At 47.2% G+C, this 14,249-nt stretch overlaps 2 protein-coding genes across 4 annotated transcripts; both read right to left on the bottom strand.

The window, feature by feature from the left end:
• Window positions 1–1,133: 1,133 nt before the first annotated feature.
• UBL7 (ubiquitin like 7) lies at window positions 1,134–9,288 on the bottom strand. 3 transcript variants are annotated; one of them, XM_083371483.1, is made up of 11 exons: window positions 9,155–9,288; window positions 7,863–8,102; window positions 7,052–7,171; window positions 6,548–6,630; window positions 6,147–6,231; window positions 5,704–5,761; window positions 4,921–5,057; window positions 4,665–4,714; window positions 3,299–3,466; window positions 2,385–2,507; window positions 1,134–1,714 (listed from the first exon to the last, which is right to left on the bottom strand). In XM_083371483.1, the coding sequence occupies exons 1-11, from the start codon at window positions 9,216–9,218 to the stop codon at window positions 1,577–1,579; spliced, it is 1,266 nt and encodes a 421-aa protein (XP_083227609.1). In that variant the 5' UTR covers window positions 9,219–9,288; the 3' UTR covers window positions 1,134–1,576. The 3 variants fall into 3 exon arrangements, with proteins under 3 accessions (XP_083227609.1, XP_083227610.1, XP_083227611.1); XM_083371484.1 differs by lacking the exon at window positions 9,155–9,288 and adding an exon at window positions 8,970–8,993; XM_083371485.1 differs by lacking the exon at window positions 9,155–9,288 and adding an exon at window positions 8,701–8,754.
• A 1,673-nt stretch (window positions 9,289–10,961) lies between these two features.
• On the bottom strand, window positions 10,962–13,585 carry LOC310645758 (actin, cytoplasmic type 5-like; the record flags this gene model as incomplete). The annotated part of the gene is made up of 2 exons (XM_083371748.1): window positions 13,522–13,585; window positions 10,962–12,098 (listed from the first exon to the last, which is right to left on the bottom strand). The coding sequence occupies exon 2, from the start codon at window positions 12,084–12,086 to the stop codon at window positions 10,962–10,964; it is 1,125 nt and encodes a 374-aa protein (XP_083227874.1). The 5' UTR covers window positions 12,087–12,098; window positions 13,522–13,585.
• Between the last annotated feature and the right edge of the window lie 664 nt (window positions 13,586–14,249).

Below are 14,249 nucleotides of genomic sequence, written 5' to 3'. Positions count from 1 at the left end.
AAATTACAGGGGGAAAGTTAATGGAAGCAAAAAGAATTCCTTTTTGCGTCTCAAGATGGCGGGCAGTGTGCCATTGGGTGAACGCCATCTGCCCTTGAATTCTAACAAGCCGGGATTCTAACGGCCCAAGCGAGAAAACCAATTTTGGAAAAGAAAATAACAGTTGTTCGACATAGGATTCAAAAATCTTTTATGTCCCTTAATGGCATCTCGTGGGCCTCATGTACAGGCTAAGTCCTTGACTTATGTCCAAAATTGGGATTAGAATTTCCATCGCTAAGCGAAGAGGTCATGCCCAGTTTTATGCCTTTTTTTTGCCATGATCATTGAGCAAATCACTGCAGCTGCTATGGGAAACGTGTGGTCATTAAGGAAATCCAAATCCCCCCACTGAGTTTACTTGGCAGAAGCCCGCTGGGACGGTCGCAAACGGGGATCACGTAACACACACCCCCAAGACGTTGCAACCATCGTAAATCCATGCCAGTTGCCAAGCGCCCAAATTCTGATCAAGTGATGGTGGGAGATGCTGCAACGGTGGTTTAAGTAGGAAGACCAGTTGTATGGTCTTCCCAGTTGCAATGTATGGCTGTGAAAGTTGGACCATAAGAAAGGCTGAGCGCCAAAGATTTGAAGCCTTTGAACTCTGGTGCTGGAGAAGACTCCTGCGAGTCCCTTGGACTGCAAGGCGATCCAACCGGTCAGTCCTAGAGGAGATCAACCCTGACTGCTGTTTAGAAGGTCAGATCCTGAAGTTGAAATTCAAATACTTTGGCCACCTAATGAGAAGGAAGGACTTACTGGAGAAGAGCCTCGTGCTGGGAAAGGTTGAGGCCAAGAGAAGAAGGGGACGACGGAGGAGGTGGCTGGATGGAGTCACTGAAGCAGGAGGCGTGAGCTTAAATGGACTCCAGAAGATGGTAGAGGACAGGAAGGTCTGGAGGAACGTTGTCCATGGAGTCGCGATGGGTCGGACACGACTTTGCAACTAAACAACAACACCAGTTGTAAATCACTTTTTTCCCCAAGGCAGTTCCAACCTGGAACTAAAAACTACACAAATGGTTGTTGAGTCAAGGATTAGCTGCCGTGATAACCTCAGCAGCAGCAGGAGGAAGAAGCAAGCAAGAGACTGTCTGGAGGAAACTAAATTTAATGAGACAGTTTAAGAGTCCAGCAAACCACACGGGAAGCTTGGCCAGGGCAGGAATAAAAGCCACCACAAAGCGGAGAGGGGAATGAGCGCATTCAATTCTTCAAATGATCAAGGAGCCCTCTGGCTATGGGGCACAGCTGGGGTCACCTCTGGAGCAGGCCATAACATTCCGATCCTGGAACGTCTTAAGGCAGCCGTTTTGCCAAACTGCAGTCCGGTGTTCAGAGCTCCTGTGGAAAGGGTCCTCGTCCGGAGTCAAGGAAAAGGAGACGGGACACAACGCTCTGGGACCCCGCAATGCGAAGGGAGAAGAGCACACTGGGGAATGGGGGGGCACGCACGTCAAAGGGCTGGCTTGGGGGGGGTGCAGAGATCGGATACGTCGCATCACCTCCTGCGGGACCGGAGGCCTCGCGGAGGTTAAGGGGCTCCTCCTGCAAAGATGAGCTCCAGGGCAGCCTGGATGTCTCCCCCGGTGGCCTGCAGGGCGCGGAGGCTCAGCTCGTCGTCATGGATGCCCATGTCTCGCAGCTGCTGCAGCTGGGGTTGCCACTGGCTCTGCAAGGGGAAAGCGGACAAAGGAAGGGACACCAGGTCAAGCACCATCACGGACACGGAAATAGCCACTGCGGAGCCCCACCTGTCTCTCTGGGGTGTTGGGAAGAGGCCAGCAGAACCGGGTACTTGAGACAACTGCGGAGTCCTTGCGGTTCTCGGTGGTCTCTCGCAGATGTGTCATTACCCAACTAAAGTATCGTCATTGGCGTGAGTGAGTGTGGGGTCTGCTCCCTGTTTGTGGACAGGGAGCGTGCCCTGCCAATGCTGGTGGGGGTGATGGGGGTTTTCTCCTTGTGGTAGTTTCCTGATTAGGGTGCCTGTTTGTTTTCCCCGTTTGGTAAGTTTGTCTGGTGTTAATCCCTGCTTATCTGAGTGTCAGCTACTGAAGAGGCTGTGTTCAGCTCTTTTCGTTTCCTTCTTAGCTTTTCCTTTTGCCTCTTTCGAAGGGTGTGGAAACGTGGTTTGCCTCCGTGTGTCTGTGGATGGCTGATTTGACTGAATGCCAAGCTTCCAGCTATTCCCGGCATTTTTGAGATTTAGCCTGGCGGTCTAGGATGCCCACAGTTTCCCAATTCAGACTATTGGAGGGCTGAACCAAAATGCAAGGACATGAATGAATAAATGAATGAATGAATGAACGAACCATCCCAGCTTCATGAGGTTTACAGACCTGAAGATTAGGCTGTCCTGATGCTTGGAGGGCGTGCTGCAAGGCCTGGCTGAAGAGGTCATTGGTGATGGGTGTTCCCGACTGCACGCTAGAGGACATGGGAGATGTGCCGGAGGAATGTCCCTGAAAAGGCAGAAACTGTCACTCAGGAGTAGGCCACGCCTCCCTACACTTGCCAGACCCATTCCTGGCTTACCAGCCAGCTTGGCACAAAGGAAGGCGACGTGTAACAACATTCATAACTCAGGAAGACGTTTTTTTATCAAGAAACTACATGAGACTGCTTGCATGCCTCACAATAAGAAAAGGCTTATCCAGATTTATCCAAGTTTTTTTCCCCTCAGGCTTTCCTGCCAGCCTAAAGTTGCCGCTGCTTTCAGCGTCACACTAAAGACGTGCTGCTTTAATGATTCCACTCATTAAAGCAGCTGCAGCATATCTTCCTTTTTTATATAAATGTGATCAAGCCAGAAAGAAGACGAGATCCTTGCAGAAATCCAAAGCTCTTCTTCCAAACCACTTTTGAAGCCAGCGCTGGACTACTATCAACATTTCCTCCACCTGGTGCCCTCCAGGTAAATCGGACTGCAAGGCCTGCAACCCCAGACTGGCTGGGGAATTCTGGGACTTGAAGTCCACAATGCTTTAACGTGGCCAAGTCTGAGAAACGTTGCTTTAGACCAGGGGTCTTCAAACTTGGCCCTTTGATGACGTGTGGACTTCAACTCCCAGAATTCCTCAGCCAGCGTGCCTGGCAGAGGAATTCTGGGAGTTGAAGTCCACAAGTCATCAAAGGGCCAAGTTTGAAGACCCCTGCTTTAGACCAAGTCTTTCCCACTGTCACCTCTCAGGAGGGACTAGACCTCTCCTGGTGGCTTCTGAGATCAGCCAAACTCTCTCTGCATCCTGCTGACCTGTGTTCCGGGCGTTGGGGTATGCGAGCTGCTTTCCGGGGTGCTGGCCAGGGCCAGGGCTGTCGCCAACTCGCTCTGAGTGATGGGCCGAGGCCCTGCTGCGCCTGTGTAGCCAAGAGATGCTGGCCGGGATCCAGAGTTGCTGCTGGATGGGGTGGTCCTTGTGCTCTGTTGGGAGAGAACAGGCTTCACTCAGAACAAGGCTTGGCTAAAAATAAATCCTTAATCCCCATTCCTACTGAGGATAAGAAGAAGCTGCTAAGAGTTCCAGAGTTTTTCAAAGCCACATTTTAAAGCCGGAATAATCATCCCATATTGCTCCCAAGAGAAGATCTGAGAAAGGTAGAAGGGTGTAGATCTGGACCTGCTAAACTCACGGAAGTCCTGTATATTGCGCGGGTCGGAGGGCTGAGAAAATAACTAGAGACCCCTCACATCCTGGACGTAAACTGTTTCAACTCCTCCCCTCTGGATGCTGCTACAGGACATTGTGTGCCAAAACAACTGGGGACAAGGAGAGATTTTTCCCTCCTGCCTTCACTCCGCTGCACACCTCGCAGTGCTACCTAATGTCTATTAACCCATGTAGCATGGCTGCAGTAATATTTATCCTTATTATATTCTTTGCTCCCCCCTCTTGTTAGCACTGTGACTGTGATGATGATTATCATTATTCTGTTGCATTGCCTCTAAACTGAGAGCTTTTGCACTGGGGACAAATTCCATGTGTCTAACCATACTTGGCCAAATAAACCTAGTCTATTCTGTTCTGTTCTATTATTTCTGTTCTGATCTACTCTACTCTACTCTTATTCTAAAGGTAAAGGTAAAGGTTCCCCCGCACATGCGTGCTAGTCGTTTCCGACTCTAGGGGCCGGTGCTCATCTCTGTTTCAAAGCTGAAGAGCCAGCGTTTGTCCGAGGACGTCTCCATGGTCATGTGGCCAGCATGACTGGATGCCAAAGGCGAACGGAATGCTGTTACCTTCCCACCGTAGCGGTCCCTATTTTTCTACTTGCATTTTTTACGTGCTTTCGAACTGCTAGGTTAGCCGAAGCTGGGACGAGTAACAGGTGCTCACTCTGTTATGCGGCACTTGGGATTCGACCTGCCAAACTGCCGACCTTCTGATCGACAAGCTCAGCGTCCTAACCCACTGAGCCACCGCGTCCCTTTTATTCTACTCTCTTATTCTACTCTACTCTAATTCTATTCTATTCTACATTGTATTCTATTTTATATTCTATATTCTGTTCTATATTCTACATTCTATTCTTTTCCATTCTAGTCTCTACTCTCTGTTCTCTATTCTCTTCATGCTTTGGCCTTCCCTTCTCAGAGATGCCCACCCATCTTCTCACGTTACCTGATGGAAGTCATCTTCATCGTCGGAGAGACCTTCAAACAGGAACCCTCCTGGACCAGAGAGAGAGAAAGAAGCCACGATGAACCTGCTCCCAAAGCCAGGCCTCTCCCACCAGGCACCAAGGGCCATCATTTCAGTGACCAGGCATAAGCCACCATTCATTCAACGCCACCCTCACTTCAGGCAGCGAGGACCCCCTGTAGCCCCAAGGGTTAAATCTGGCCATTTGTGCTCCATGCTGTAGCTTCTTCCTTACCCGGCATGTCACGGTAGGAGCTGGAAGGCATGCTGCTGCGCGAAGAGGTCTCTGCAGTGGGCAATGGGGCACTGCCTGCCACAGAATGGAGGACCAGGACGATGGCGTTCACCAAGGCGGGATGGCTTGGGATGAGTCTAGGAAAAGCAGCAAGAACGAACCGGGGTGGAGGGCTAGAGAGGCGCTGAACCATAGAGTTGGATGGCAGCAAAGCTCGCCCAGTCGGGTCCCTCAGCCTAAAATCTGCTGGATTTCCAGAACACAGGCAAGTCCCCAATTTACACCCCTTTGTTGAGTGACCCTTCAAAGTCACAACAGCACTGGGAAAAGCAACCAGTGACCGTTTTTCACACTTAACAACCGTTGCAGTTGTTAAGTGTTTCAGTAACATTAACGTGCTACTTATTACATACAAGTAATATGTTACTTATATGTAAGGCTGTAGGTCTATGCATAAGTTGTATATAGTTGTATACATAAGTTGTATCTAGTATGTTTAAATGTGTGTTATGTATGTGTACATTTTGAGAGCAACTAAATTTCATTTTTAATGTATTCCATTGCGCCCAGAGTAAAAAATGACAACAAAGATTATCTATCTATCTACCTACCTACACACCTATCTACCTACCCATCTGCCCACCTACCTACCTATTATACAGTTTTATCTTTTAATATTGCGAGCCACCCAGAGTTACCGTATGGCAAAATAAGAAATTTTACAAATAAATAAATAAACAGCATGATTTCTTTTTTTAAAAAAAGCCTCCGTAGCAAACCTACGTGTCCAGCATGGCTGGGTCAGCAAAAACACAGAACAGGTCTTTATCTTGCAGGACCCCTGTGAGATAAAGAGAGTGGGATCACTAATGAGCAAACGGCAGACGATATTATATCTCCTGAAAAATAAGGAAGCCGAAAAACCAAACCATCCTCTTGGGAGTTGAAGATAAGACCTGATTAAAAAGACTGATCTTTCCTGCGCAGGCCAGGTTTTAATGTTCATCCTTTTCATTTTTATTTCCAGGTTGTTGTTGTTTTTCTTTGTCCCACCTCATACAATTCTTTCAAGCCTCTTTTAGAAATCCAATTTAGGAAAATGATCCAAGTCGATGGTGTGTACTCATAATTCTCGAGAAGAAAGCTTCGGCATTTGGCCGAGGAGTTACCACCCAGCTCTAACATCCCAGACGACAGCCTAACCCAGTTTGGGGTCTACGACTCACCCAAAGCGATTGGATCACCGCTGAGGCCTGGGGTAGCGACAATGATCTGATCCAGAGACTCCTTATTGCCCAGCATCTTGAAAACCTGCGTGGAAAAGCCAGGGAGATTCAGCTAGGCCAGAGGTCCCTAAACTTTTGGGCACCAGGGACTGGTTCCGTGGAGAGAGGTTTTTCCAGGGACTAAAGGATGCATGGTTTTGTGTGCTGCCTGCATCCCATGGATGGGGCTTTGCTTGTTTGTGTGGACCGGTTGCTGGCATGCCGCAGCCAGGTACCGGTCCACGGACCAGGAGGTTGGGGACCCCTGAGCTAGGCCATGCTAGGAAACAGCAGACTGGACCCTGGACCCTCGGGAAGCCAAATAAAAAGCACAGAAAGAAGAGCAGAGTTTTGAGACTCACCGAATCCCTGAAGACGGGGCTGCTGTGCAGGGCAGTGTGCAAGACGCGGAATTCCCGCACGGCAGCCATTTTATCCACCGGCTCTGTGGAAGAGACAAGCCACGGTCACTCTTGAAAAAGCGACACGGAACGAACCTTCGCAGAACTGAACTGCCCAGGGATTCCACGATCGGAAGAGATACGCAAGTAGAAATGTAATAAAGGCATTTCTCGCTTTCACGACCGGGGACTTAGCAGCTATCCCAAGTCATGACACGTTTTACGACTGTAATTCCAGGCTCAATTACGCTTGTTAAGTCAAGGACAACCTGGACTGCTAAATAACATGCCACCCCAGCCTCTCCTAAAAACCTGTCCAGTTTGGACTGTGGGATCCCGATGCAGCAATGAAGTCACTGTCGCTAAGGTTGTCGCCATTTCAACGCTTGGATTTTTTATTTTTTGCCAATAAAGGAACAACAAAGCAACCGAGAAGCAGCTTCGGATTCAAAGCAGAAAATTTACCTGGTTTCTGTTCTGGTTCAGGCCAGGATTTTCGGAGAACGTGAATGGTGGAGCCAGATTGAATCCCATAGAATTCGAGGGTTTGTTCATCCCGAAGTTTACGCCCACAATAGATCAGATCTGAAAGGCAGCCGAGGCTTATATTGAACCCCCCAAACACAAAATCCGGCCGATCGCACACTCAGTGGATCTTAGTCATAAACGCCGCCCATGTTTAATAAGGCCAGTAAAAAGGAGATGATTTAGAATGGACTGGAAAAGCATTAGAGATAGCCCTTGACATACAATCATTCGTTTAGTGACCACTGGGAGGTACAAACAGCCTGGGAAAAGCGACTTATGACCATTTTTCACACTTATGACTGTTGCGGCATCCCCGTGGTCACATGATCGCAACTGACTCATGTTTACGGCGGTTGCGTCGTCCCTGGGGGAATGTCGTGTGATCCCCTTTTGCATCCTTCTGACAAGCCATGGGGAAGCCGGGTTCACTTAACAACTCAAGCGATTCATTTAACAATTGTGGCCAAAAAAAAAGGAATAAAACTCACTTAACAATTGTCTTGCTTATCAGCAGAAATGTTGGGTTCAATTGCAGTCGTAAGTCAAGGACTACCTATATTTGACATCGTCGCATCTCCAGTTTGATCCAAGGCCCAATTTTTTCAATAAAAAATCAAGGAGCTGGCTGGAGGATTCTGGGAGCTGAGGTCCATGCATCTTAACGGCCTCTCACCCTTTCCCAGGGCCGTCAAGCTCAGCCTGGGGCAGCCACCTGGGTCTCTGAGAAAACCACGCAGTACCAGCTTACCAATGAACTCTGGGTCAGGGATGGACTCCTGTAACTTTCCCGTGATGAGCTGTTTCAGGTAGGAGATGCTACAACCCCCCAGCGGGCACTCGCCCAGCTCGCTTTCCGGCAGCCTCAAGATGGATTTGGGAGCCAAGGGTTGGTCGGCTAGCTTCACCGCGATGTAACACTCTGAGACAGACATGGTGGTGCTGGGGTGATTTGATTCTCCGAGGTCCCAGTCTGAATTCCAAGCAGAATCTGGAAAAGAAGCTATGTCAGAAACAAGAGCATCCATCCATCCACCCATCTTCCATCTACCTGTCTATCATCTATACACAGCATCCATCCATTTATCCATCTTCTATCATCTATCTACAGCAATCTATTATCCATCCATCTACATTATCCATCTTCTGTCATCTATCAGTTGATCAATGTATAGCATCTATCTATCCATCTATCCCATCAATCCATCCACCCATCCACACCATCCATCTTCCATCTACTTATCTATCATCTATACACAGCATCCATTTATCCATCCACCCATATTTATCATCTAAATATCAGTTGATCGATCAATCTATTCCATAGCATCCATCATCTACCTATCATCTATTTACAGCATCCATTAATCTACAACAGGGTTCTTCAAACTTGGCCCTTTTATGACTCATGGACTTTAACTCCCAGAATTCCTCAGCCAGCATGCCTGGCTGAGAAATTCTGGGAGTTGAAGTCCATGAGTCATAAAAGGGCCGAGTTTGAAGACCTCTGATCTACAACATCCATCTATCTTATCTTATCACTCTGGGGTGTGTGTGTGTGTGTGTGTGTGTGTTGCCATCTCTCCCACCTAAAACTAGCTCCAATCATCCTATGCATTCATTACTAGTCCTGCTTCTGCCAACTCCCATGAGGGCAAAAGGGAGCTAGTTGGGACGCGCTGGCCTACCTCGCAGGGTTGTTATGAGGATAGAAATTAACGGGGGTGGGGGCAGGGAGCCACTGAAGCCTTGGAAGAGGATCGGAGTAAACCATGCAGGAAAATAAGAGTTAAACCAAAGATATGGGTTGGGCCTCCCTTCCCCCCCCCCAAAAAAAGGCCACACTCATCAGCTCTACCCATTGGGCAGTACTGCATTCCTTCTGACAGTGGCCCAGGCGAGTAATGACTCCGCTGAGGTTCACCGCTATGCTTTCTGGGAGAAAAAAAAGGGGAGGGAAAGGGGACCCCCCCCAAAAAAACAGACCCTCCATAGCACCCCAACCCGCCCCCTCCCCCACTAAGACCTTTTATTCCTCCTTACCTGGATGTTTACGACCAGCCGGCGGCTCCAACCGGAAACGCTTGCCCGAGCCCGCGCGAGGCATGCCGGGGATTGTAGGCGGCCGCAACCAGCGCTCACATTCTCCTGCTAAGCCAAGGCGCGCCGAGCGGAAAAGAAAGAGTCCGCCCGCGGGGTAGCGGCGAACGGCAGCGGAAGCTCCGCCCTCCGTATCAAAGGATGCTGGGAACTGCAGTCCTGAGGGAGGCGGGCTTGGGAGCCGAGGCGGGCGCATTGTGACGCCTCGGCCTTCCGCGTCTTCGCCAATCGAGAAAGAGAGGGAGGGAGGAGGCGGCCAATGGGCGCGCGGGGTTCAGGGGCGCGCGGGATTCAAAAGTTGCTAGAAGCATCCCAAGGAGGCATCCTTTGCTGTGCGTGTATTTCACGCAAGAGACCGCGTGAAAGGTTTGCAGGGGGTGTGGAGCTTTTTATTCCCTGTGCAGGAGGACTACACAGCCCATTTGGGATGGGAGAGGAGTTTTCCTTTTACTGTCATTAATTTTTTTTAAAAAAACAGCCAGTTTTACTGATATTGACAGCCAGTAGAAACACACCAAGTCATAAAGAATATATCAAAGTCGGTAGACTCTTCCAGTTATTTTATTTTTTTTAATCACACAAGTTTTACAAAGATACTTTAAGATTGTTCTCCTGGAGGATCGTGAACTAAGTATTCATTTGTTAAAATTTATAGGATTGCCCAACTCACATGCCGTGGCGCCAGGAGGCTTAAAAATTATTACAAATCCACAGTAACAGAAACCCATACGCCAAATTTGCACATGCAGAAAGGCCCGATTTGTCGTCTCCAGTCAACAATCTCTTTTCTTTAGCTTTCTTTTTCTTTAAAAAGAAAAATAGTATCGGTGACGTATAACCACCAGAAAATGGGGCGAAGAATGACTAGAAATATAACGGCTATTAAAATCAGAAAAGAATATACAGTCATTAAATGAGAGGCATTCGAAGAAGCAAAAAAATACATCCATAAAATTCAATCCATTTATTAATAGCTAGATTTATTTATTTATGCCATCTATCACTCCATTTTCTCAATTTTGGTATGTTTTTTCAATGCAATATTGATAGCATATCATTAGATTCCTGTAATAGAGTATTAATAAGGAGCCCTAGAGTACTGTATATAGATGAGAGAAAAAGTAGATATTCTAGCAATATCAATTACAGATTCAGATACCGATCTTACAAGCATGATGATTATTCTCTCTCTTTTTTTAAAAGTTTCCATCCTCTGTGCCTTAGGATCAATAGAGTCAATATCCAAGTGAATTACAAACTGGGACCGCTAAACAAGCATTCCCTTGCAGGTTGCCAATTCTTTTTTAGCCAGGCATCATTCCAGAGGCTGGAATTTATTTATTTATTTTATTTATTTATTTTTGGGACTTATATGCCGCCCTATCTCCCGAAGGACTCAGAGCGGCTTACAACAATAAAAACAACAATACAAAAATTAAAAAAGAATTAAATAACAGCCCCAAAATAAATTAACTACAGTTAAAATTAAAACATATTTAAAAACCCATCGTCAATCCAGGTCAGCCTGATGGAAGAGAAAAGTTTTGAGGTCGCGGTGAAAGGACCGGAGGTCCGGGGCCATCCGAAGCTCAAGGGGAAGTTGGTTCCAAAGGAATGGTATAGGGTTCCCTGCCTGAGCAGGGGGTTAGACTAGAAGACCTCTAAGGTCCCTTCTGACTGTTATTCTGCTTCCAATACCACTTCGACATGTGGATAGTGAACAGAAGCAGCAAAAAAACACCCCAAACCCTCATAAGCACTTTTGGTGTACAACAGCTGGGCCAAATTCCTCATACTCCTGTTTGCTGATGCACATCTGCTGAAAGTGAGAAAGAGAAGCTAAGATGGATCCTCCGACCCATGCTGAGTAGGTGCGATTTGAGGGGGCAAAGATCTTGATCTCTGTATTTCGGGGAGCCAGTGCCTCCACCTCCGGCTGCAACCTTTCAACGAAGCCAGGGAACATGGAGGTGCCACCTGCCAGCACGACATTTTTCCACAGTGTGCGGCGGAGGTCCTGCTCACACTTCATGACGGCATTAAAGAGACTGTCATGGATGCCACAACATATTTTACCTGCGAATCGGGCTTCGAAGAGGGCTTCGGGGCACCTGAAACGCTCACTGCCGATGGTGATCACTTGCCCGTCGGGTAGCTCATACTGCTTCTCCAGAGAGGCGGGCGTGCCAGCCGCCATTTCTTTCTCAAAATCCAGGGCCACGTAGCAAAACTTCTCCTTGATGTCCTCCACCATCTCCCTCTCTTCTGGTTTGATGTGGTAGCCTCTTTCCTTCAGCATCCGCAGGAGGACGTCGGTCAGGTCTTCGCCACACAGCTCCATGCGAAAGAGAGCCTTGTTGACCACATGGCCTTCGTAGATGGGGATGGGATCTGTCCGGTTGTTCTTGATATCCAGAACTACTCCAGTGGTGCGGCCGGAAGCGTGGAGACAGAGAACGACTTGGATGGCCAGGTAGAAGGCGGACGTATTGAAGCTCTCAAACATAATCTGGGTCATCTTCTCCCGGTCGCTTCTAATGTTCACGGGACGGTCAGACAGCAAGACCGGACGGTCCTCGGGAGCCACCTGCAACTCGTTGTAGAAAACGTGGTGCCAGATTTTCTCCATGTCATCCCAGTTGCTAATATAGCCATTTTCAATGGGGTACTTCAAGGTCAGGATGTCTCTCCTGCTCTGTGCATCGCTTCCCACGTAATAGGCCTTTCTGCTGGCATCTTCCACCGCACTCTGCTGCTTGGGCCTCCCTATGACGGGAGGAAGTACTGCTCGGGGCAGGTCCTCTCCTGCAAACCCTGCCCTGCAGGTCCTAGTGCTGTTGTCCACCACAAGTGCTGTAATCTCTTGGCTGGCCATTGGTAGGTAAACCTAGAAGAGAACCAGGCAGAGACATGAAGGACACACTTCCTATTTCTATGGGCTCTGTGTTCTGCAAATGCAGTACATAAGGGGTCCTTGGTGCTCTCTGAGCTTGGCTGATTTCCTGCAGACCTTTCATTACCCCACTAGGTAGTGTCATCAGTGCCAGAAGGGAGGGGCGTTTGCTTTTGTATTTCATTTTTGTAATTGTTTTGATACTTTTTTATATAATACACAGCACCGCAGATGATTGGACTGTGGGCTTTTGTTTTTAAATGAATATATATGGAATTGTTTCTCTTTTGTTTGGAGGGGCGGGTCAGTGACGTGCCAGCCGAGTCAAGTTAAGGCATTTTCCAAATTTTTGAGACGACAAGCCAAAACGTTGACCTAAAGTAACCTGTCTTTTTTTGTGCCCTTCCGTTTTCCCATGTTCAAATGAGGGGGGGAAAACCCCACATAGAGTTAAGAGCTGAATAACTTGCGCTTTCAGGAGACAAGGGCTGGAAGAATTGGATTTAATTGACTATGACTTAATACAGTCGTAGCCAGGGTCCAATTGAACACGCAATTCCCGAAGAGCCTTGATGGAGGAGCAGTGGGCTAATGCCTCCTTAAGTAACACCAGCTGCCTGCAATTAGTGCAGGTTCGCATCCCACCAGGCTCAAGGTTGACTCAGCCTTCCATCCTTCCCAGGTAGGTAAAATGAGGACCCAGATTGTTGGGGGCAATAAGCTGACTTTGTAATAATGCCGCTGGGTGTGTGTGTGAAAGCCCTAATAAGCAGGCATATACATAGAATGAAGGCTACTGCTAAAGCACATTGGTTTGTGCTTAAATTGTAAGCCGCCCTGAGTCTTCGGAGAAGGGTGGGATATAAATGGGATTAAAAAAAAATACCTTTTCTGCAACAGCCCAGAATATATGCTAAAGTTCAGTGACATTGTGTCAGATGATTTTGGTAAGGAATATACAAATTAGGGCTGGGGAACGTCTCGTAGAAAAATCTTCTGGATGACCATTAAAAAGAGCTTCCTAAACGACCTCCTATTTTCGGGCAGCATTAGCTGGACTACAAGGTCTTCCCAAGCTTCATTTAGTTCTCATTTTGGTCTGGTTCTGTTTTGGCTCTTCCTCCCATCTCACTTGCTCTTCATTCTTTCATTCCATATTCCTGTTTCTAGCCCGTTCTAGATGCTGCTCACAAGGGCAGGGTTCAAACCTAGAACTTTTTGAATGCAGAGGGGATGTTCTACCACCAAGCCAGCAGCTTCTGAGCTAGCTTTGAAGAGAAACTATAATTTCTTGGTCTTTTCATCTAACATCCTGTTACAACTCAGCTTCTCTTAATCCGCTACTGGCAACTGCATTCAAACCAATATAGGCAGAACATTTAGGGAAAGTGATGGTTTAAATCTAGTCTATACTTACCCCAAGACAGAGTGGTTAACTCGGCAATTAATTCCACAATTGTCTCAGCAAGGATCAAAATCCTTTCCTTTCCTCTGATTTTTTCCCCACTGGTATTTATCCGTTTCCTGCTCGTTTGCCCTTTGATCCTATACTTGACTTATCTGTGAACAAATGTGAATATAGGTTGCTTGTGCAATAAGTAAATATCATTAAAACATAAGTATTCCGTAAGGAGGAAAACTGCAGTATAACCAAATAAGGCTAAACAGAAGCATTTATATCTTTGGATGTATTCCAAAAATCCTTCTGTGTATATTGCAAGAACATTTCCTGGTGCTTACTCAGTTTCAGAGAGTGCTATAATGTAAACCATGGGATGTCATTCAGATTTGCTTGTTAAACTAATCAAGATATATACATATATATATAAAGTGTTTGTTAAGTATTTTGAATACCTTGCTAGGCCCCAAATACGGGGCAAATCTTATTTCCTGTTTCAGCCTAACCCAAGGCAATCCACAGGCTGTAGTCACAACAGTGACAGATCCAAAAAATTTACACACACACATATATAAACATTTATTAAAATCAAGTGTTTGCAGTTTCTCAAAAACAGGGAGGGAGGGAGGGAGGGAGGGACGAAAGAAAGAAAGAAAGAAAGAAAGAAAGAGAGAGAGAGAGAAAGAAAGAAAGAAAGAAAGAAAGAAAGAAAGAAAGAAAGAAAGAAAGAAAGAAAAGAAAAGAAA

The sequence above is a fragment of the Vipera ursinii genome (assembly GCF_947247035.1).
Source record: "Vipera ursinii genome assembly, chromosome: 11".
Lineage (NCBI taxonomy): Eukaryota > Metazoa > Chordata > Lepidosauria > Squamata > Viperidae > Vipera > Vipera ursinii.
The sequence above is the reverse complement of the archived record's forward strand: the minus strand, read 5'-3'. Positions and strand labels throughout refer to the sequence as shown.